At 39.3% G+C, this 21,815-nt stretch overlaps 1 protein-coding gene across 2 annotated transcripts; it reads left to right on the forward strand.

Annotated features, from left to right (window-relative positions):
- The first annotated feature begins 1,023 nt into the window (after positions 1-1,023).
- Positions 1,024-19,457, forward strand: shisal1b (shisa like 1b). 2 transcript variants are annotated; one of them, XM_069695281.1, is made up of 4 exons: positions 1,024-1,175; positions 5,348-5,561; positions 9,101-9,403; positions 16,159-19,457. In XM_069695281.1, coding segments are annotated over exons 1-4 (585 nt in total). In that variant the 5' UTR covers positions 1,024-1,108; the 3' UTR covers positions 16,160-19,457. The 2 variants fall into 2 exon arrangements, with proteins under 2 accessions (XP_069551382.1, XP_069551381.1); XM_069695280.1 differs by lacking the exon at positions 16,159-19,457 and having other exon boundaries at positions 9,101-9,407.
- The last annotated feature ends 2,358 nt before the right edge of the window (positions 19,458-21,815 follow it).

The raw sequence follows: 21,815 nt of genomic DNA on the forward strand, positions 1-21,815 counted from the left end.
TATATGATTAAATATCTACTAGCTGTTAAATCGTGTTTTAGCCTCAGTTCTTATTTGCACAAACTGGTAAATTAGACATAACATTCATAAGAGGAACATATTTAATACCCATACTTTATTCTGTCTTTCATGTTTTGTAGTTCTAATATAATGCATCAGTAAGTTGTATTTGTTTTTTCAGGGAAATTAAGTCAAAAGCTAAGATTAGTAGAGCTCCAATGATCCTTAAGGCTTTTTTATGGGTCCACAATTTTGTGTAATTTGTAAAATAGGTATGTTTCTTGGCAACAAATTAAACAAACCGTAATGTTTGAGAAGTTGGAACAATGTTAATCAGTCCTAATTATAATGAAAATATCAATTATCATGAGAGAAAAGTGCAATTTGACAGAGTTCACATTTTTGTATGTTCAGCTGACCTGCAACAGACAAGCAGATAGCTATATTTTCCCTGTAATCAATCCCAAATTATAATGTTCTAAAACTTCCAGGAATTTATTAAATTATTCAAAGTTTAGGGACAAAGAAAAACATTTAAATTTGAAAAGCTCGGATAAGTCAATTAATTGATTATTCAACATACAATTTCCGCTCAGTAAAATATAATGTCTCATTGTCTCTAGAATTTTCTGTAATTCATTCATAGGTAAGACTAAACCAACATGGAGCAGTTTTTAGCCCCAGTGTTGTCAGAGAGCCAATCTCAATTAAACTGAATGCCCATGTGATCCCGTTATGTAAGCCTCAAGACAGATTTCAGAGAGCATCATGTGTGCTCCCTGCCAGACAAGCTGTCAGCACAGTTGGGTGGCACCTCCAGAAATCCAAATCAAATATCTTAATCTTTCCTCTCCCTGCTTGTCTTGTTCCCATCAGGAGTCCTGACTCCCAGCAGCAGCCATGTGAGAGGAGCTGTCAGGAAGCAGAGGATGTCCACATCCAGCTAAAGCAGAGCAGCCCTCCCTCCCTCTCTCTCTCTCTCTCTCTCTCTCTCTCTCTCTCTCTCTCTCTCTCTCTCTCTCTCTCTCTCTCTCTCTCTCTCTACCCCTCCCCTCCTCCCCTCCCCCCTGTCCTGCTCCCTCCCTTCTGCCCACATGAGGACAAGAAGATGACTATCACCAGCCGGCAGTCCTTCAATGTCCTGACGGTCATTTTCCTCCTGCTGTCCACTGCAGGTCTGTCAAGTTTAGTGTGTTCCTATCAGTCAGTCTGGCTCTCAACCGTTCATATTTTCCTCCGTACAGGAACCTGAGGACACTGTAAGAGTGTCAGGTTGTGCTCATATCATGTGCTCATGTGAGGAGCTGTTTCCACAATCTTTCGGTGCCCCAAATTGTGGGTGTCCTTTACTAAGTGAGCCACTAGTGCCATGAACTAAATACCAGCATCAAACCAAAAAAAGACGTGTTATGGATAGACTGACGTTGACATCTGATAACCAGAAGTTGAGTCAGAGACAAATAACACCGAGACATATTCAAAGATTTACAGCCAAAAACGTACTTTGACTTGGCAGGCAAAGCTCTGAACCTTTGGGTTCTCTCTGAATGAGGCCACACAAAGTAAACTGTGAAGAGAGCACATTATAACCCTCGAAGCTACAGAGAGAAGAGCCCGGCCAACGCATATCTCTGAGATACACATTATGCACAGCGGAAAAGATGCCGACTCAAGTCTGAAAGTGACAAAACGGGGCAAGAGGGAAGATGAAGTGTACAGCAGCCAACAAGAGCAAACAGGATGGAAACCATAAAAAATCAGAAGAGTGAGTGATTGATGTTAATGACCACCTCAGCCTGAAAACAGACGCTTTTTCAAAAGCAGGAATCAAAGTCAGAGAATCATGATTGCAGCTACAAGGAAAGTTATGTATGTAACTATGACTATAACTGTGGATGTTTGCCAGGAATTACACATAACATCTGAATCTCTACTGTATTTGGCTGTCAGGAAGAATCATATGTAACTCTCCACAATCAGAATCTTGATTTCTGACTTGACTTTTCATTCATAGGCGTGGGAAACACATTTTATGACAGATTTCTTTCCAGACTTCTTCTGTAAAAAGCAAATAATACTGTTAGAGTAAACACTGCAGACGATGACAGTGTAATAAAGAGACCATATATATTTACTTGTCACTCCGAAAAGTGGATTTATTGAAATAAAAATGTATTAATTAATTACAAATAATTAAGAATTTGAATTACTTTCATCTTAAAATTGTTTGGATTTGACTGGTGGTATAAGTGGTGGTGCAACTAACTACTTAATATTAATCGGCCATTTTTTCATCTTTTCAATTGTTAGACTATAAAATTAATAATAAATTGTGTCTTTTGTTTTGTAAGCAGTCAGAAACCCAAAGACATTCCACTTACAATTGTTGTCAAAGCTGCTTTAGTCACACCAAAATGCCACACAAAGTCCATCGTCCTTAAAAAGGATTAAGATTTCTTTACTTTACTTAATACTTTAATTTGAATGAGTTGCTGATGAGACAGTGTCATTTTGTTTTCTTGTAGAGGAGCGCTGACTGAAACCCATTGCCAACTTTTATGTTTCGGAACAGAGACAACAATCTGCAGATGTGACTGCAGCCATGAATAAACATATAAGATGTGTGAGCACTGACTGATGCGAAGCTGTTGTGTGTTTGCTTTGCCGAGACAGAGCTGAAGCAGATTTTAGACCGTGGGTTGTAAACAAACCGTAATGAATGCAAAAGCCAAGCTGTTAACTGTATCCTAAATTTCAAGAGGTGTTAATGAAATTAAGCAGGTGGGTGTGTTTACAACTGTATCGTATCCAGCGGCAGCTGTCGTTCATTTGAGGAGCCAGAGACGTCCCCTGAACCCTCCTCTTTCCAGTTGTGCATCGTTAGAGGACATTATGGTCCACTTCTGATGTTGAGTTTCCTTACTGGCAGTCCACTTACCTACAACTGCTGACCCTCTCCTTTTGGAGCACTGATTTATGACACATAAAAACATGAGCTGATTGCAGAATAATCTCACCGATTCACCAATTTCTACAATCAAAGCACGACTCAAAAAAAGTCTTCTTTCACTTTAAACCATCCTTGACTTCTAATCCTGCTGTGTCCTTCATTGCCGCTTCATTTTAGTCCTTCCACTGCTAAAATTAGGACGAGTGAAGTGAAGAATGCCGGCCCCAGCACGCTCATTATAAGCTGACAGTGCTCTCTTTCACATGCTGACCTGTCTCTGATGGAGATTAGTGAGAGACTTCTGTCACCCTGCAGCTTTACGTGGATTTTGAACTTAACCACAGCAACAACACGTTCACTTAGAATGAAACTAATCTGAGTGCACTTCACGTGAAGTGGCATCGTTTAATTTATGCTGAGACTGAGAATTATCGAGCAACAAGAAACAGGATTAAAGGATTGGTAAATGACACACTGTATATTTCAGATCATTTAGAAACCTTATCACATCATCTGTCCATCAGAGAGCAGACAAGTTTATTTTTTATCTGTAAATTGTTTACTACAAAGAATATATGTCACAATGCTGACTGCTAAAGTTTCAAGGTATGTTAAGAAATTGACGTGTTAGTCTCATGAAGTTTTTAGATCACTCTAATTTGTGTATTTTAATGGTTTTAGGCAATGCTGGGTTTGTTTTAAGGGACTATTTAGGTTTCTAAGCTCAATATCCTTTTCCCCCTGATTTCCATATTTCTGTCCATTTCTGATTTGCAGCATATTTAACTTCAACTATGGTGTGTATTTTTTGTCCGCAACTTCTTGTTATTGCTGCCCGTCTTGGGCAGGATAAGATCAAATGAAATAAATACATTTCAAACACATAAAGAACAGGAACCGGCAACAACGGCAGTGTAGTGGTTGGATGTAGTGACACAGCAGTAGGGGCAGCCCTAATAACACCAATTTTTGCCACTGAGTTTTCAAGTTACATCATTGTTTTGCCGAATGCTGTAAATTCTTGCATCAACTTTAAATTAAAAGCAGTCATTTCAAATTAAAAGCCCTCTAGGATTTTATACACATTCCAGCCATACAGCTTACCAAGTTTTGACTTAGTTTTGTTTACTAGTCTGTTTCTATGCATTTTGCATCCTACTTTTGCCTGTGAGTAAGTGCAGGAGTACATAGAGTACTTAAGGCAAAGTAAGAGTATAAAGAAGGATTCGTATAGTTTTTGTCCATGCAAACTGCAACATTCATTCTTGGTCTTATCATTAGTGATAGGAAGTGAAAAGAAGCTAAGAAGCTGATACTGATCAGTTATGAATGTGTTGAAAGAACTGGTATGTCCTGGTCGACTGTGGCGCGCTTTAACGGCCATCAGCTCTGTAAACTGACTCTCACTATAATGTATATGTTGATTTCTTTGATAGATTTAGAATTTGTTGTCATCAGTCAGAGTCTGGGCTATCTTTGAAGTAAATTTATCTGATTTCACTTTCAACCAAAACCTTTTTGGTTGCCAGATTCCATAACAAAAAAAATATCATTTTGTTTCCCTTTGAGACAGCGCAGATGCACAGATTTATTTTCCCCTAAAGCTGCAGGGACTTCAAGGCACAGTTACAGATAATTGCAAATAAGCCAGAGTACCATTTCTACCTCCTACCTTTAAATTGCTCCAAAATGAACCGTCTATGGCCCCCATATGACTCCACTTTCCACAAACAGTAATGTAGCATTGTTCAGGATGACTTTAGCGTTAATGAACAGGGAAAGAGACGTCTGGGTCCAACTTCTTTCATGCAAGTTCAGGTATTTTCTTTAAAGTCGTGTGGAGAAAGGTGCGTGCTTCTCTTTATTCCCACTTCAAACAAAAACCCAATCTTGGGATTTGTGATTTCTTTCTTTCATGCGATCCGAGGAGCTTATTTAATGTTTCCATCCAGACGTGCTGACACTCCTATGTTGTACATGATGACCTAGTGAGAGCTGGATGGTTGCGTTCCTCCAAGAACAAAAGTGCCGGTGCTTTTGTCATCGCGCTTAATGGGATGTCGCTTATCTGATTATTTTTGTAGGTACACTGTGTTTGTTATGTGTTCCTTCATGTCCTACACGGCTGTTATCGCATGAATTCTCTCCAGTCACATCTTTCAGAGGCTTCCAGGGACAACAAAAATCTCCCAGTTTTAGGTTTTGTAGTTTGGCTGCTGTAGGTTGTTTCCTTGAGAGATGTTTTTCATCAGTAATTCTAATAAGAGGTCGTCATTTTTCAGAATTTGAAGGCAAATTCAGCCTCAAAGGTCATGAGTTACAATTGAAATGAGTGGATGTATCTTTGTCTCCTGATAATTACATCTACAGTTTTTTTTTCTGTGTTCCCCACTGCAGCCCTCTGCGCTCATTACCGAGTGTGTGAACCCTACGCTGACCACAAAGGGCGTTATCACTTTGGCTTTCACTGCCCGCGCCTCTCAGACAACAAGACCTACATGTTCTGCTGTCACCACAACAACACCGCCTTCAAGTACTGCTGCAACGAGACTGAGTTCCAGATGGTCATGCAGATCAACCTCACCACCACCTCAGACGGTTATGCACACAAGTGAGTCATAATATCAAACTGCCATTTGACCCTTCACACCGGGCGTGTGTCCGCCTGTTCCATCATTCATTTTGTTTTTTTTAATTTCTGTAAAACTGAATAAAATACAAAAGTTCAAATGTCATTATTTTCTCACCAGTTTCCCAGCAACGTAAGATGAAATGAAAAAAAGGAATCCCCTTCTCACAAATGATGCCAGTCCTGCTGTGATGAGTTTAATGACAATGATACAACCTCATTATGTTGCAGCCAGATATTGTATTCACTTTCTAGGTCATTTCATTATGACCTATATAGTCCTCTGAGAGTCCTGCCAAGGCTGTTACTTTGTTATTTTAAGATGACGCTGTTCGTCTCATTTTTGCTGGCTTTGTTGCCTCATTGGGTGGCAGGTGAGTCCTCAGTTGTTGTTGTTGTTGTTGTTATTAGTTTACTAATAGGTCAATATGGTGAGCAATAGGTCCAGCTATTAGTGAGTTTTAAGAAATCCATCTGCTGGACCTTTATGCAAAGTACTTCAAACAGTCTGATACACTCGGACTGTCAATTTATAATTTGAAGCGCTCATTAAAGTTTAAATATCTAATTATTCCTTATTGTATCTATCCCCTCTATGATTGCTTTTTACTCCACTTTCCACTGTGGCTGTTCAAAATAACCCTGAAAATCTTTTAAATTCCACTCTGGTCGGACAGCATGGAACCGTAAAATCTGGCTCTAATGCAGCTACTTTTACTTTTTAGATAATTGAAGAATAGCCTTATTTTTTGGTCACTTTTCTGTTTACTCTGTGAAACGCAAAATAATTGCACATACTGCTTTGCCATCATTATCAGATCAGCACGGTTTTCCTCGTTAGTCTTGCTATTAGCATACATTACTGATTAATCAATTGGATGTAGGCAGTGATAATAACTATGAAGTATGCTGGACCTTAAGGCAAGCTTTTATTTCCACATATAAACAAAAGTTAAAATATTTCTAATAAAAGTACTTAGCTATTAATATTTTTTCTTGCCCTGCCAAGCAGTGATGACTTCATGCTTTGTCCACACCCTTTGGGAGATATTTTGAATTGCACAGTTTCAACTGAGTTGGGCTGATAAACACCGACTTACTGCCATTAAATGCATTTTTTTTTTAAATGTATACAGTACATATAAAAATATGTCACCCTTACATACCTTTGTTAGGCTGAGATGGGATAACATCCGAAGGACGAAACAAACTATTTGGCAGGACTATATAAGGCAGGTTAACAGAGTAATGAGCCAAAATGTAAAATGCGTCAGTAATGGCTCCAAAGTGGCGCTATCTACACCAAAGGCCAGTCAGTTCTTCCAAGGCCTATATTGGAATTTTGAACCAAATACATTGAAATCTGTTTAATAGTTAACATCTAGTTGAAAAACAAACATATAAACCTAACCAAAAGATAACCTCCTTGTTGTTGCGTTGACTCTTGAGAAGCTTTCTGTGAGCAGCTTTCAGAGATGATGTTTACTCAGATCAGTTGGAAATAGATGGTTTTAGTCTGAAGACTCTCGAAGGGTTTCCTCCCTCGACAGTATGGTACTCACTGACATCTTATGCTCAGAGGGTTCATTGACTGATCTACACCTTCAGAGGCATTCAAAACCTCCACAGAGAAGAGCAGTTGCTATGAGCAGTTGTGGCGTTGTGAATGTGAAACCACCACATGATAGCACATTTAAGCAGCTGTTAAGTGCGGGCTATTATATCAAGTTATGTCCTAGGCTGTATCATAGTATAGCTATCTATACAAGAGCTATACTGCATGGTATTATTATGAGTAAACTACACTATAGATGCCAAGATATGACATATTCAGAGAGGACACATAAACCTGAGGACACGCTTACTGCCTGCAGGATAAGCAGATTTAAGCTGAGTGAAGGGCACAGAAAAATGTGCCTATTGTACTGTGGGAGCTCTCAGTGGGAGGTTTGGGTGACAAAACCACAGCTTTCTATACTAATGCTCTCCCAGCATGCCTCTGTCTCGGACGGTGGTCACTGCCCTGGAGCAGGTCATGATATTTCATTTTTAGTGTCAGATGGCATGTTGGGTTACTCTTTCATTTCGGCTCAATGGCTGATAGGACGGCAGGTTTGATATTTACCACCGGCCAAGCGAATGAAACTAGCCATAATTCTGCTCTCTTCTCACACTGCACGGTGTAAATGGTGTTATAGCTTGAGATTTACTGCCGTTCGGGGGAAAACTAAAGGCATTTGGCCTCTGAGGGTTTCACTAGTATACTCGTTGTAGCATTTGGCCTTCCATGCAGTTACAGAGCAGCAGAAATGGTGCAGAATTGAAAAGGATGAATAAGTCATCAGAGAATAAATGTTGAAAAAAGTAACAAGAAAAAGCTAAAACCTTTGACAGATAATCAATTGCATCTCTCTGAGAAAGCAGTGTTAAATATTGAATACCATTGGCTTTAGTTGTGTGCTCATGACCAATTCCTACAAGGACTGTGCATCCAGTCGTTCCTTGACCTCAGGCTGATTCAAATACAGTCTAACATAGAGAACCTGATGCCCCCTCAGATTGTGTTATAAGAATGACATTACAGGTAAATGTGTCTGACGAAGAGGTGAAAAAAAGTAAATGCAGTTAAAGAAACATTTACGTAGATTTGAGTGCAGTAGTGAAATTCATCTGCTCCATTGGAGCAGCTCAGATGTTTGTTATACATATCCCTAAGGCCCATCATTTCCACACAGGATTCACTTGATTTACTGATCTAAAAGCACTTGGACTTTAAGGGTTTTAATTAATGTAGTGGCACTTATTTCCTAGTGTGGTAAAGTAAAAGATGGGTTTCCTTCAAAATAAATGTCCATTTTGAGGTAGTATCCGGTGTCATCTCTGCCTCTCATGTCAGAATATCTTTTGATTCCACTCATCTGTGTGGTGTTCCTCCTCTAAATGCCCTCAGTGCCACTTTAAGCAGTGACGTCACACCAGGAGATAATTTAATACCTCTATCTTTGCAAATGCCGTTTCTCACACCTCTCAGGAAGCCATTTTCTGAAGCTATTTCTGCTCACTCACCTTGTTAGACATTACAGTTGTAGGTGGACTAAAACAAAGTTCGAATGTACCCCACATAAATCCAGCTGGATCATGTAATGCATGAAGAAAATGCATGGGAGGTGAAAAATAAGAGCAGGAACACTACGTAGGAGCCAGAATGAGATGGATGAAATAGTCTCTCGAGCTAATGGAATTCTTTGTCCAATTTAGGGAGCAGTATTTAAGAGGCAGCAAATGGAACAGATGGAGTATTTTTAACATATTTATTTATTTAACTTGTTTTTTATGAAGGGACCATTTGATGAATATCTTGGTATTGCCACATGAACAGCAAACATTCACACCTGGCAGCCCCATCGTAGCTTTTGGGATTTAAGGGCGTCTGGATTATCGCTCTGAGCATGTGAAGGGTGTTTATCATCATCTTTTCCACATTACACTGTGCTAATACTCCCAGTTTGTCTCTCCGGCAGTAATTATACAGCCCTGGTTGGTGTGTGGATCTACGGCTTCTTCGTCATGGTGCTGCTGGCCCTGGACTTTCTCTACTACTCAGCCATAAACTACGAGCTGTGCCGGATCTACCTGGAGAAATGGGGTCTGGGCGGACGCTGGCTGAAGAAAGCTCGGAGTCAGTGGCACAGATCCATGCCAGAAGAGAATGAAGCACAGGCTCAAGCCCAGCCCATGGTCCCCAGCCACTACCAGCCCAGACACAGCCTCCGAGGGGAGAGCCACAGCCCTACCCTCCTGCCCTACAACACATCCACCGCATGGTGAGTCGCCTTACTTACATGACAACCTGCAGTTTGGGACACATGTCTGCAGTAAAACTGCAAGAATCGGTGCCAAGTTTAAAGAGCAGAAACATAGTCATTAACAATGGCTTCCACTCATCTGTATAAAAACAGCTGGATGAAACTACAACTGTAACAGAAATGTCACGATCCCATCAGTATTTCCATGGCGTTTTCCACCGTTTGAGGTTTTTAATGATGTAAACTTCTTCTGCTGTGGTTTAAAGGCACATGAGTGGAGAATAAACGCCACCAACTGTCTAATATTTGACCGACTGCATTTCAATGAGCATCTATTGGCCTGAACATCATGGATTAGTTGCAAAGCCAAACACCACTGCACTGCTGAGGGCACATTTTGGTTTTAAGCCAAATGAAAAAGTAAAACCTAATAACTTGAAGGTGGTGATTTGTCAGATCTGAAGCAACAATGTGGCAGTCAAAGTAAAATCAACAGATAAAGACAATTAAATCATTTATCGCAATTATTCAACTAAAATGTAATGATTGTGACAGCCATAAGTAAAGTAACAACAACAACAAAATTCTTATTTGTAGCCTCTGCCCCATTGGTTGTTGCCCGACTCCAACACCATCACAGTGACGCTTGGAAATGATCAATGAAGTTATCCTCAACGTCTATATTTTGTTTAGTTTTTTCAGCTACCTACCCAACCATCTGGCGAATTTAACAAAGCAATCTAATACCTCAAGAGCACACACACAGTGAGGTCCACACCAGTGTGAGCTTCAATGCTATATTTGATCTATTAAAACATACTGCGTAAGTCTTCTTTGATGAACTTAATTTAGCAAAGTAAATTATGTTAATGTCAGCAGCTCTGTTAAAGTTAAACTCCACAGCACACTTAAGTAATCCAGCCAAAGACAAAACCCATGGTGATTAAATACAAGTCAGATGTATAGAATCCCTTTAATTAGTGAAGTGATTGTTATACAGACAGAAACCGAGACAAACTGAATCCCTCAAAAGCAACACCCATACAGGAGGATGTGTTACATAAACCTGTGCTCACCATTGCTCAGTATGATTTGTTCTGCTCTGATAAGCATATTTCAAGTGCAGACACTGTTGCTGTTTGGTAAAAAAAAAAAAAAAAAAAAAGAATAAATCAGATGCTCAAAACCAAATTCAGTGGTCTCTTTAAGAAATGTTGTTTCACTTCATTTCTACATGTCTTCTCTGCCTGTTTTTCTTTGTGCTCAGTGTTTTGTTACGTACAGAGCAGCTTGGCAGGGAAGCCGTGAATCTAGTAGGACAAATTAGAGCATTTTTAGCATACTTTCTTCAAGCCAACAAGGAAGATCAAACAATGAGATATACTGTAGACAGCAAACAACCACACCTGACTACAGCCAACCAGTGATATTACTTTCTTTCAAAATCAAAGCTGCTTACTGGCATACAGACTTTATCAGTTGTAGGAATTCTGCTCTTCTACCCACTAATAGATCATTTTCTGCTGAGCATATTTGTCTTTCATCTCAAAATAAGTGCGGTCTTCTCAACATCCACCCCTTTTTAAAAGAGAATTTGGGGTTTGAAGAAATTTGTAGGTCTCAAGTCTGACCAGCTCATTAGGGAGCTGTCATTACTAATGAATAGAAAAGAACAGGATCATGTAAATGCTCCTCTCCCCGCCTGGGGCCCCTAAATCATATCTAACCTGAATGAGTCGACTACGAGTTGCATTAGAAACCATTCATTGAGTTTCTGTAGCAAAACAGAATCTGCTGTCCTTTCAGTTTATCTTTTTATTACCTTTGAGAGCAGTCACAGGACTCTCAAGGTGAATTTGCCTGCATGTGACTGTTGTTAAAACAAGATGATTTACAACGCCAGCAGTGAGCTACAACCCGCTGTAGCCGCAGGGAGCTTTTCTTCTTTTGCCAGACATTGTTCAAACTTTCATAATGTAGCTACATAATAACAGAGCACAGCCTGAACAAATGTACATTTTCATGCAGTCAATTTTTCATTCGGTTCTCTGCCTAACACACCGCGCACCCTATCTGCCTGACTGGGGCTCAGAGGTTTGACAAATGGCTTTGAGAAGCAGCGTGGACTGTGGGAGCCATAGATAGAAGAGCTGGGATGTTGCAGAGGGATCCTGGGGCTGCTCTACTGGTGGAAACGTGGTTAACTAAGACTGGACATATCCATGGAGCCTCCTCATTAGACATTAGGTCAGTTCAGTATGGTAGGACTCATCAATCCTAGTCTGGCTAGGTTAACCTGTACTGGCAGGATGCCAGCTTTAAACCAGAGGATGTCTATGAAAAGGTGTTTGAATCTGCAGCACAAAGCTCATTGACAAAGTAGGCCTGGAAAATGAGTTCATGCTAAGTATATGGTAATTCATGCTGATGATGAATAATGAGAACTGCTTCAGGTTGGATAGCAGTGGGGCACCATCTTGTGCAACATCTTTTTCCACAAAAAGTATAACTACTTTTTGATAAACAGGACAGAATTTACAAAGAGCTAAAAATGTTCTCATATAATCTCTCACATCTTTAAAAAAAATAAAAAGTGGCAGGTGCTGAGAGCTAAATTCAATCACAAGCAGTTTCTAGGGCAAGATTAGAATAGCCTGTTTGTTTCACACAGTGCGGTGTTTCTCAGAGTCCATATAATGCTTATACGTTTTCTTAAACGTGTTAAGTAAACCACAGTGGGTGATATTGTATGTGCACCACAGTTGTTGTTGCCCACACAACGCGTCATCAGATGGCCCTTGTTTTATTTGTGGGGGTACAAATATTCATCCCCGGAGAGGATGCAGGTTAATGGCTCAGAAAACTGGGTCCACTTAGTTGACCATCTGTTGGCCAAATGTAAACAAACACAGGTGGGGTAAAGTCCCACAACTGGAGCAGCAGCATCTAAAAACAACCGAGTCGCACAGCAATTTAGCAATCCAGCACAAATGGTTACCAGTGCCGCAGAGCAGTCCTGACAGAAAGTCAAATTTTAAAATGATGTCTCCGAATGCAAAGAGAAAATGGAGCTTAACGTTCGGCGTGTGGGAATACTGTTTTACCTTATAGCTACGTGAGCAGGCTGGCATGTACTGCTGCAAATCTGCTGGGGGTTTTAGTGTGGGTGGCCTGAGAAACTGTTATTACTTTCTCTCTGTGGATACCCTTTATTAAAATCTCCGATTCACGTCAGTTTGAACAAATGAAGGAAACGTAACTGTCTCATTCATTACCAAATGATGTACAATCCAGGCGAGAGAAAAACAACGAGTCTGCCAAGCCAGTTATTATGGATTATCTTCACTTTATGGGCTGCCCGAACTGTTTATTTCAATGCAGGGAAATGCCAGCGGATGGGAGTTTACTCTCCACTTAATGGCAGCAACAACCCACTCAATGACTGATAAAAAAGAAAATTTTTCAAAGACTACTTTCTGAATTCTGTATTAGTACATAGCCCTGATACGCCTCTTCTCTGCAGCCAGTGCTGTCAGTTTGACTGAAATGTAGAGGAGAGAAAAACAAGTATGATGTCAGAGAATAAAAACCTTAGTCCTCTGAACCATGGGATTCCCAGTCAGACATCTTTACACCAGTTGAAAGATTGGGGACTTGCTCAGCAAATTTAAAAAAATTAAATGTTGTTTTAGAACAACAAAATACATATATTTGTGACCCAGACAAAGAAAAACCTCACAAACCGGATTCTAAATTGGTAAAAGGTTAATCTTCATGAAATCTACTGTCTCAGTTATCATTTTCATTATACCTATATTAGTTGGTACCAATACCACATAAAATCGACAAATCTTGATACCAGTTTTGATACCATGGTAAAAAAAATTAACAAATAAAATGAATGTGTTTCAACTTGAACTTGGGGGGGGGGGGCATGCAGCTGTATGAGGAGGAGAGCTGCTGGTGCTCTGGCAAGGACGGCTATGCATGCTATCCCAGATTGATCCCATCCATCCCCTTTTCCCAACGTTCCACTTCTTGCAATTAGTGGTACTGAGGAGCATCATCATCATCTGTATCTTGACATCAGAAGGAAAATTTAAAAGCAGTTGGCAGTGAGAATCTCCTATATCACCACGTATGCTGCTGTAGCGAAAAAAATGTCCCCTCGGGGATTAATAAAGTAACTACCTAACCTAACCTAACCTAACCTTATATTTACATTCTCTGTGTAGTGTGCCCGCACTGACATTCTCCCTCCTATAACTGCAAGAGATATCTGATCAGCTTCTGTCATTTCAGTCTGGCTATCACTGCATAAATTAAACAAATTTAGTTTCTCTTTAGTCCCTGCTGATTAAGACTTACTGTGCAAAAAATATCTGTGCAATTGAAATAATCGAATAAACTTTGCTCATGTTTGGTAGCAGAATTAAAAATCAGTCAATGTTGGTTTAATGTATGCTGAGCAACAGTCAGAAGTGTCATATATGAATGTCAGAGAAATTAGATGTTGTGCAACATCAGATGACACCACCGCACATCAACCAGAACACGTCTCACAGTCCCTTGGTGATTGATAAGTCACTTGGCACCAACTTGCAGCAGCATCTCGTGCCAACATCCACCCACTTTTCTAGGGCTGGTGGTTTACTGGACCAGCTGAGCTGAGCCATGGGTAGACTGCTCCATGTGAGGTGACATCTGTTACCACATTCAGCATATACCTGACTCACTTGCCATCGTAACACTGCCTCTTACAGTCAGCCCTCAGTGACTCAATGTTATCACCCCGTCTAGTAATATGTAGTCTCCATCACTCACTCAGTCTGTGTGTTACATCACTTTGGTCGCAAGTAGCTGTCCCTAATATCAGCATTTAAACACCTGCTGCACTGTCTGTAGCTAAAAAGACACAAGTACATTCTGTTCAAATCAGAAAGCTAAAACTATTTTTTTTTCCTGTGCTTTTCTGTCAGAGTGTGATCAAAGCCTACCTCTGTCTCCTGCATATTTACATCCATCTTTGAACTGACTGGTTGGTTTTGCGTGGTAATAATAGAATTGCACATTATGAAAATATTCCTGGCCTGGCCACAGAGCTGCATGCCAAGACCTTGTCCAATTAAAGCAACACTCTCCATGCGGTGTGAGTTAATTAACATCATAGATGCTACAAAGGCAGCTTGACACAGAGTTTTGCTTAAGGGAAAGAGTAGGTTTAGCTCTTTGAAAGTTGGAAAAAGACTTCTGGCATTGCCAAAAGCAAGTGGGGTAGCTGCAATGTTTTATATTTATTTCTGCGCTGTGTTTGTGATCTTTTATTAGATGTGTTGTCACACATTTACTTTGCATTTCAGTCATTTTCTCTCGAGTGCAGTAGAATATTCTTCAATAAGCACCTTGAGTAGTCACTTTGTGGATAAAAGGGGAAAAAATATTCTCATGCCCTAACAAGATCACAAGGTAAATCCATAAGGTGGGGAAAGTGGAAACTTGTATTTTTTTCCATTACAATGCAGTAATGGGAAATGTAGCATTTTGGCAGCAGAAATGGGTTCGGTGGATGTGATTCATAGAGCTAGGGTGGGCTTAGAGTCTTAACAAGAATTACAAACTTGTAAAATATTCCTGTAAATCTGATTGCTTTTTGAAAAGCAAAGCTGGCTTGTTTTATTGGTTTTTGTGCTTTCGGGCCTTGAGCCGACATTCAAGCCAATATGTTGTTATATAAAGATCAATGTGGACCACGAAGCAAAAAGCCCACACACTGTAAGCTCAGACCATTTCAGCCATGAAGCTAAAAGCCCTGTCAATAAGATCCAGACGATTTTTCCCAAACAACTTCTGTGACAACTCTGAAGAATTCGATGATGCAGACATGTGCACTCTGGGCTATAAAACAAGGCTAAAGGAACAACAACTCTTTCTGTCATTTTATCTTCTGTTTGTATGTGATATTCATGTTTACATGTGATCCTAAAACCCATCTTCTTCACTTACTTACAGAAGTAAACAGAAGGTTTTATTGTTAATTGTTAAGGGTGAAAGTAGGACTTTGAACATTGTAAGAGTAGAATATTTTAGACCCAAGATGACCTCTACTTCAAAGACAGTTGTCTGATTTCTGAAGTTGGCCTCTCACAATGTTCTAAGTATCGGCATATATGTTGTCCCATACGAAAACTTTTTTTTTTACAACAAAAAAGATGCTTGGAGTAATTATAAAAAATATATATATATTTTAATTATATTTTTTAAATCATAGTGATTTATAATTATTACAATCCCAATGAAGTTCACTGTTTCAGTGGACTGAAGTCATTTTGAACAATAAAGTTTATCATTAAGCTGTAAAATATTCTGCCTCCATTATACATCTTTGTCACAAGTGCTTGATAAACCACATTTTGGGCAATTTTAATATCAGAATTTCTTTACTTCCTAATATCAGTACCTGCCCCAAAAATTCAGTATCAGTCGTCATCTACTGTACACCACAACAAAAATCAAACCCTAACTGGTTACATTATCTGTCACATATCCTCCACACATACAGCACAAGTTTTATAATATTACAAACCTGAGATTCCCTGATACCAACTACATCATCTCCATGACAAAGCCACTCCTGATGAAAACCTAAAGATGTCACTGAAAGCCTATAAATAAATGAGAAAGCGAACAACATAATGAGAGGTTTTTTTTTGTCTGTCACTTCTATGATTGAGAATGATCCTTAATGCTTAACCTGTCTTTTTCTCTCTGGGCAGAATGACACTGTGATTGGACAAACAGAAGAGTAGCAACACCTGATTTCCTTACATGGTACAGAGGAGATGTCCTACTGTCGCCTCTCTCTGGACCTCAGACACGACACCACTGGTGGGCTAGCCATACTGTAGTAGTTAGAAGTGACTACTGCCCCTTTCTAATGAGCACAAAACACCCCTGGACTGACAGAAGCAGGCCTACGTGGCTTTTAGAAACAGCTGAACAAAGACTGCGAGGACACCCAGAGGATTGCACTTCTGCTGCCACAGCAGAGGAGAGACGGACACATTGAACTGCTCACAGGGTTTAGTGATCCCCTAAAATGGCTGGCAAGGCCTGGAGCATCCCAGACTAATCCCAGCTGAACTGGATGAACTGTACACGCAAGTGAGGAAGCTTGCCTGTTTAAAAAAAAAAAAAAAAAAAGAAACAAAAAAGAAAAAAAGCTCTTATTTCTAGATATAAAATGTTTATTACACTGCTGTGTCACTTTGTGTTCAGTAGCAGTTAGACACAGTTGTGGGTTATCTATCATGGTGATTTATTTATGTGAACTAGTCAGAGAAATATATGAGTGGCTAACAATCTGAACATGTAACGGCTTAGGTTGATGCTGAGCATCTCACTTAGAGTAGAATGTTTTTGTTACCTACTGAAAGCAGATAAAATGTTTCTGCAGCCATGTTGAAACGCTATCTTTGTTTTAGGTCTCCTCTCTGACAAACAAGTGATTTCTCCACATTGTGTCTGAAAAGGACATGACACCATACAGTTTAACTGCTGTAGGTTTAAAGCTTGATATGAGGTCATCAAGATTTCTCTCTCATCACCCAAAACTTAAATGAGGATCAGGGATGCTTTCACAACAGCAAAGAGCTTCATGCTAAGTTAAACCTTAACCCTTGACAACGAGCCTACAAACCTATTTTAGACCCTTATTTAAGTGTGCCAGTTTCCTCCGGTACCTCATCCAGTCACTTATTTGACCTTCATCATTACTGGAGCTGCTTGAAAACAGGCTCAATTAGCAATATGAAGCAAATGAATATCCATTAGTTCCTTCATAAGGAGCACTCTATATCCCACATTGGTAAAAGACAATTCTAAGTGATTAGCCATAATAGACCATACATAATCCATTAAACCCCCTTCACTGTCAGCAATAATGTACAGTAGCTTAATCGGAGAGATGAAAAGTTAAAAGGGTAATCACTGAGGTGTATCGCAGACATTTCGACTCAGTTTGCATTTAAGGAGAAAGTGAAATCAATGAAATGGACAGAGTTTTTCTGGATAATTAACTCATCTCCAAAAGCTCTCCAAATACGTGTGTGTCAGCTTTGTTAGAAGAATGAGTTAAATAATTATCACTTTTAGAGGAAAAGCTTGTATTTTAGGGTTCCAGATAATGATTAATTTCACTCTCAACCTCTTTTGTCAGAAAATTGTGAAAACTGCCCCTTATAATTTCTAACAACCAAAGGTCCGCTGTTTAAATTGTTTGTTTTGTTCAACCAAAAGTCCAAAACCACGGACGATAGAACCAGTGAATGAGGCATTTTTTTATTGACAAGTAACTGAAATGATGAATAAATTATTCAGACTGAATAATCCAGAACTACAACTAAGAATTGATTTCATTTTTTAATTAATCTGCTCATTATTTTCTTAAGTAATCAATACATTGCTTGGGTTTTGATTTGTCAGAAAATTGTAAAAAAAAGAAAGAAAGAAATGCCTTCGTTTGATTATGTCCTCTCTTTTTTTTATCAGAACAACTGTCCACAATTCAGAGATTTAATTAACATTCAAAGTGGTCAAAGAAAAGAAGCAAAGCTTCACATTTGAGAAGCTGGAACAATGGAATGGTCATTTTTGCTTGAAAAACTGATGAAACAATTAATTGATTATCAGAATAGTTTCAGAATAATTGTCAACCAACTAATAAATAAACTGGCCAAGTGTTTTAGCACTACAATCAAGGAAAAGTTATTATCCTCGTGGCTAAATATGACTTAGCTGCTCTTACAAAGAAGCTGTTTTTATGAGTGACAGGGTGTGAAGATCAGGTGAACAGACGGTTGGTACAGTCGGAGGAGGGTGTCTGTCCAGATCTTGCATCTGCAGCTGCTAGTCTGGCAGCTGCCGAGCCTGCATGTACACAGAATCTCTGGTCCGTGCACACATTGATTGTCAGCTGAAAGCTAACAGGAGATACCATTAATTGGTCAGATTTGGCTACGAGTGTGCCAACAGAAAGGATCCAGCCTTGGTACTTGAGTCCTATCTTCTTAGTTCACCATGTAAGTAGGGCCTGCCGGCGTCATCCTCAGTTATCAGCAATAATATTCAGATTTGCCGAGTTGTTAAAGCAAGTTAATTCCCATTTGAATAGCTAAAGTTTAATTGCGTGTTTGTCCCAGCAGACTTGTGCTTTCAGGGGCAGAGAGACAGGATGTGTCCAAGTGAACTAATTGGCCCAGAGATCAGCAGTGGTTCAAAATTACACTCTCTTGCTTGCTCGCTCTCTCCAGTTACCTCTCTATTCCCAGAGTGTGAACAGCAGCAACAAAAAGGGAGGAGAGAATTTTAACAGGTGCTGCAGGACAAAGGAAATTTAATTAGTCCCCAGTGCTGGATAAGTGAGGAAAATCTGATATGTTAGCGATCATGTTGCTTTTCAGGGCTTCATGCTGTGTGTTGTGACCTGTAATAAGAAAAAGGAGGCTTGTTCTCATATGTAATACAGCGGTCACACCCAGGGAAATATTATAAAAACCTTCATTTTGCCTCCAACAAGCAGTAGCAGGGTCAAAAATGGATTCCCTCAAGAAATATGAGGAATCAATCCCCTGTTTTGTGTAGTTTTTTTTTTTAAATGTTACAACTTGGTTTTGTGATGTTTTCTGTTTTGTTGAAAACAGTCTTGACTCTGACCTGATGTGACGTGGTACTGTAAATCGTATCAGCCCAACCCTCTTCCCATATTAAAAATTAAAAAAAAATTAAAAAAAATAATTTAAAAAAAAAGGATGGGAAGAAGGAAGCCCACATCTTTTTCAGTCTCTCCAGGTTGTCATGGTAACAGTTGCCTTACAGTTGAATACCCACCTGTACACAGAAGCTTTGTAGTGGTTGATACCTCACTTTTTGGGTGTGGTGGTGATGATAATGTGCACCACGTTCTGTCTATGTATTTACTACTAGATAGAAGGTTCAGTACCGTTTTCAGTCGGATTGTTATTGCACTTGTTGACTTTGTATTGTCACGACAGGGAGAAATAAAGTTTTATCTTTTCCAGTGTGTTTAAATACCTTCGTGTCAAGTGCTCTTTGGAAAAGGAAATCCTTCATCTAATTAATCCTTAATCCTTCAAAGCCAAGCCACTAATGGAAGTCTGATGCAGACAAAAAAATGGTAAGATCTTATCAAAGCCATCAGAATATTTCAATAAAAGATAGATCAGAACCTAGAATATGATTTTTACAGCGTACGTATGAAACGTTTAAGAGCTTTTAATTTGGAATGGCAGCTTTTGCTTTGAAACCGATATAGGAAGTCACAGTATTGTTTGATCAATGGTGTAACTTTTTCGGTTTGTCAGTAACTAATCATATTTTTTCCACCCCTAATCTATCTTTTGGTGTTTTGGTTCTCATTTGATCATTTATTCAGTTCTTATTTTCCTCACCACATTTCCAATTCTAAGGGCAACTGTCCACTTTGTCAGCTGAAACCACAGCTGTAGTTTGCTTATCATATTGTAGCTGCCTTGGTAGCTAATAATCCTCAGATTCATCAGTTAGTTGAAAGACAGTGTCCAGGTGTCTAATTTGGAAATTAATTGTAAATGAAAAGAAAAATCCTTGTAAAATGGGTCATATGTAAATAATGTCATATTTTATTGTAAAGCTACGTGTCCCACATAAGAAGTCACCGATTCAGCATTTAATGATCCGTGTAGAGGACCTAGATGAAGAAACAAAACAAACAGCACATTGTTCTTGGAGTGCTTTGGCCTGTCAAATTTCCCTGTACCCATTGTAAGGATTGCAAAGGGTGCCAATTTTAAAAGATTGGTAAATGCTAAAAGAAAGCTGATCAAAACCTGATTCTTTCTTTTCTTTGTAACTATGTGTTTTTTCCCACAGCAAGACCTGCTATTGTTGCTTTAGCACAGCTGGGCTCTACGGTCTTAGCATTTTGAGTTCAAGTTCAAAGTTCAAAGTGGAAGGATTTAATGAAGATATTTAATTAACCCTAAATTGCTCCCGATCGGTGTGTTGTAAGTCGCTTTGGATAAAAGCGTAAGCTTAATGTAATAGTAATAATAATAACAACATCCCAGGCTGAAGAACAACAATTGTCACCTAGCAGCAAACTTCCAGGGAAAAAATCAGTCAGCCTGTTTCTCAGCGGGTTTTTGACTGGCTAAAGATTGTTGATATGAGTGCAGTGGCCAATAAAATCCACCCAGACCTCTTTAGTTTTAGATATTCATTGTTATAGCTTCTATTGTCACGCTATAATTCTTCTTGAAAGATAAAAAAAAAAAACCAAAAAAAAAACTTTGAGGTGCAGAAGCATTGCTTGCTTCTGCAATACTATATACTCATTTAGTATGGCCTTCTCATTCAGTCATGGGAACCCATTGCTAGGGTCTGCATCTCTTGGTGCCCATAGTTTTAAATCTGTACTTCCCCAGGATACCCATGTCAGGAAAACAACATGCCACTTTATCTGTGAGCATGTTTATCTAGGACTTGACCTCGGGTTAAAAAAATTTTTTTTTAATCAAGTTAGGGCCATCAACTCATGCAATCTAGCCAATCATTACACAGCTTTTAAAACGTGTACACTGCCTGAGAATCTTTCCCAGACTCCATCTGAAAAGTCCGCTTGCTCCTCATTTCTCCAATCCATACACTTCAACCTTTATGCTGCAGGCCCAGTTCATCGGTCAGGCCTCTGGCTCCTCAGAGAGGATCAGCACATTCTACTGAAATACGTATTCTTCACCTAAGTACCCCAATTTATTTTGATGGCTCATAATGCTGTACTAATTAATTTGGTCCATTGATATAACATTTTAATCACCTCCTGCTCAACATGTGCAAAGAACAGGTTCCGCTTTTGAAATGCTTTATATGTCCTGGGCACTGAATTGGTTCAACTTACATAAGGCAGGGGGTTGGTGGAAAAACAGTGTTTGAAGAACCTGAATGCCAAGTTTGCGCCTATGTGCAACACAGTGGCACTTGTGTATTTTGTGTTTAGGCCAGTCTAAAGACAAAAAATGTATTTCACAGTGCACAACAGATTTACAACAATACGGCAGTCAGTGCTGTGATTAAATTAAATTAAATTAAATTAAATTAAATTAAATTAAATTAAATATGATAGCATTAAAAACATACATTGAGCACAATAAAGTATAGCAGCCCAGCAGCTTGCACATCCGCAGCAGAGACAGGCAGCTGGAACGATGGGGCCACTTCTGCTTCAGGCACTCGTAAATAATATGAAAGCAGTGCTCTCGTGCTCTGTGCTCAATCTCAACTGCTGCTTTCAAGGCTCTCTTTACTGTTGATCCTAAAATTGAAGGCAGAATAGACTGTCAGACAAATACGTCACTTGAACTGACCTGACATCATC

Source organism: Brachyistius frenatus, unplaced genomic scaffold (assembly GCF_029030835.1).
Source record: "Brachyistius frenatus isolate BFR_SWC_R1_liver_20210118 unplaced genomic scaffold, ASM2903083v1 Contig_19, whole genome shotgun sequence".
In the NCBI taxonomy this organism is placed as follows: Eukaryota; Metazoa; Chordata; class Actinopteri; family Embiotocidae; genus Brachyistius; species Brachyistius frenatus.